Raw genomic sequence first — 2,327 nt, forward strand, 5'->3', positions numbered from 1 at the left:
TCTGCTCATTATTATTGTAAAAAAGGAAAAATCTATTAAACAACAACTAATTACTCCCAAATTATAATTATGTTCTCCTAAATTCCACCAAATTACCACCTAAATATTTATGAAGAAAAAAGTTTGAAAAGTTAATAAAAAAATTATATTTCTTCCAAATGCACAGTGCCGCGGCTGCTAAGGCAGAATGAAAAATGGCCGAAAGACTCGTTTCATCGCACGTTAAACGGGAACGGGTAAAACCTTTCAAAAAGTCAAAGTCAAACTCATCTAATCAGCAATGAATGTACAAACAATAAAAGTACGAAATTTGTAATAATATACAAATGATTTCCTATCGAATTGACCATTTATTTATCTGAATTGAGCTATTTTTAATTAATATCGGCTAGTATCATACCCGAAAATGTATTAATTATTTTAAATTAATGAGAGAATGTACAAACAAAAATTTCGATGGTACAATCATGTGCTGACGATGTACAATCGAGTACATTTGATCATTTTCCCAATTATTGCACCTTGTCAGCTAAGTACCTGGAGGTCCCATCTACATACAAAAATCCATTTTTTTTAATGTACGATCTACCACAAACCTGGGCCACACAAAAATCACCGGGGAAAGCAATTATTTCACTATTGATCCTCGCTAACTTTGATATAATAGGGAAATGTCACTCTGATAGTGTTCAAAGTACTTCCTTACCTTACGCGGACTTCTATAATAATATATGAATATACTCCTTATATTCTAAAGAAACTATCTGAAACAAATGGACACCTATATTTTGAAAAATAGTATAAAGGTCACCCTCCTTCGCGGTTCAAAAATTTCAATCTCAACATCAACACTGTTGAAAGAATGGATTCTAGCAGCTGCAATTTTAATGAAAATTTAGCTCAAAAAAACTACTGGCTTGCTAACGATGATCTTCTGCACACGGAAGCAAGATCTACCCTATTTAAAACACAGAAAATTGAACATTTTTTTCTTCAATAGTTACTACCTAATTGATTCTCCCATGACTTGCCACATTCTCAAGGAAATTGATTATTATACAATAATGAAATAAAATACTAGAAAGTAAGGTGAAATTGATACTTAATTTTTGAATATATGGATAAATTGGAAATAAATGGCTTTACCAATCTCGGTGCCTTGCATAGTGCAAGTAGTCTATTGGTCAAGCCAGAAAATATATTCTATCTACTCCACAAGTCCATAAAATACAGCTGACAAACATTAAAAAAGAAGCAATTCTGTTTGAGTCCCTTTGACCAGTGCCATTATTAATATTGAGTAGATTCTGTAATTAGGTGTGTATCAATATAACTCGTTATTTATACGTAATATTTTATCGCTCCACAAAAATATTCTCACAAAATTGCACATTACGTACATAATTCTTCACAGCCATGTGAATTATACATTGGATAATAAGGTCATAGGTATTCATTCTGTAATTATCTACTGAATCATTAATTATCGGAGTCTCCAATGGCCTTCAGTGGAGCTCTCATTGTGTCGATTGTCCTTATGAAGTCCATCTTGCAACGGAATATCAACTTTTTCCGGTGTAATCAACAGATTGCTTTCACTCTTCTCCCGTTCTGCAGTATAGTTCCTCGAATTATTTATCAATTTTCTCCAGGGATCTTCGAGAATTAATGATAGATTAATTATCTCAGCTATAGGCTTCCTTCTCATCATGGCCAATTCGTGACTATGATCCTGAAATAATTCCATTTGCATATTTCAGTTAAAGAGACAAATAAGATATCTCCAATGAATGAGAAAAGGAAAAATGCAATAACCTTATTTATTCTTTACCATTCCTCAATATTCATTTATAACAAAATCCATCGAAAACTCTGCTACAACTCAATCAAAATTGAATTAATTCAATTCTTGCTCCATGATTAACTTTATCATTCATATAACACTGAATTTATTACTAGTTGCCGAATTGATCGCCATCCCCTGAGATGAAATTAAATTTTGATGTGAAAAGAAATCTGAATTCTGAAAAACTACCAACAATGTTAAGGTATTATCTAAGTCTGAACATGATGTAACTTTAACAAACCATAGAAGGACAATATCATGAAAACGCAGAAAAGAAATGTGGATAACATTCTAACATTCTGTGCTGTTATTCGATAATCGATATTCGAGTTTAATAAAGGGAACCCAATTTGGAAGAAACGGAAAACCATATCAAAATTCATATGGTAGACTCCTGGTTCCATTTCAAAATGTCATAAATGGCGCCTCGAACGTTATAAACACATGCAATTTTCCTTTTAGACGGCGCAGATGCTCTTCG

General features: G+C 32.5%; 1 protein-coding gene across 6 annotated transcripts in view; it reads right to left on the minus strand.

The window, feature by feature from the left end:
- Positions 1-1,122: 1,122 nt before the first annotated feature.
- The window catches only part of LOC105270498 (uncharacterized), a 12,631-nt gene continuing 11,426 nt past the window's right edge, over positions 1,123-2,327 (minus strand). For 4 of the 6 annotated variants that reach the window (XR_892544.1, XM_011311480.1, XM_011311481.1 and 1 more), the window contains one exon: positions 1,123-1,732. Coding sequence is in view for 4 of the 6 variants with exons in the window: in XM_011311480.1 (XP_011309782.1) it covers positions 1,484-1,732 (249 nt within the window). In the remaining 2 variants the exon portion in view is untranslated. The other 2 variants (XR_892545.1, XM_011311482.1) reach the window with 2 other exon arrangements.

Source organism: Fopius arisanus, unplaced genomic scaffold (genome assembly GCF_000806365.1).
Source record: "Fopius arisanus strain USDA-PBARC FA_bdor unplaced genomic scaffold, ASM80636v1 scaffold00089, whole genome shotgun sequence".
Classification (NCBI taxonomy): Eukaryota; Metazoa; Arthropoda; class Insecta; order Hymenoptera; family Braconidae; genus Fopius; species Fopius arisanus.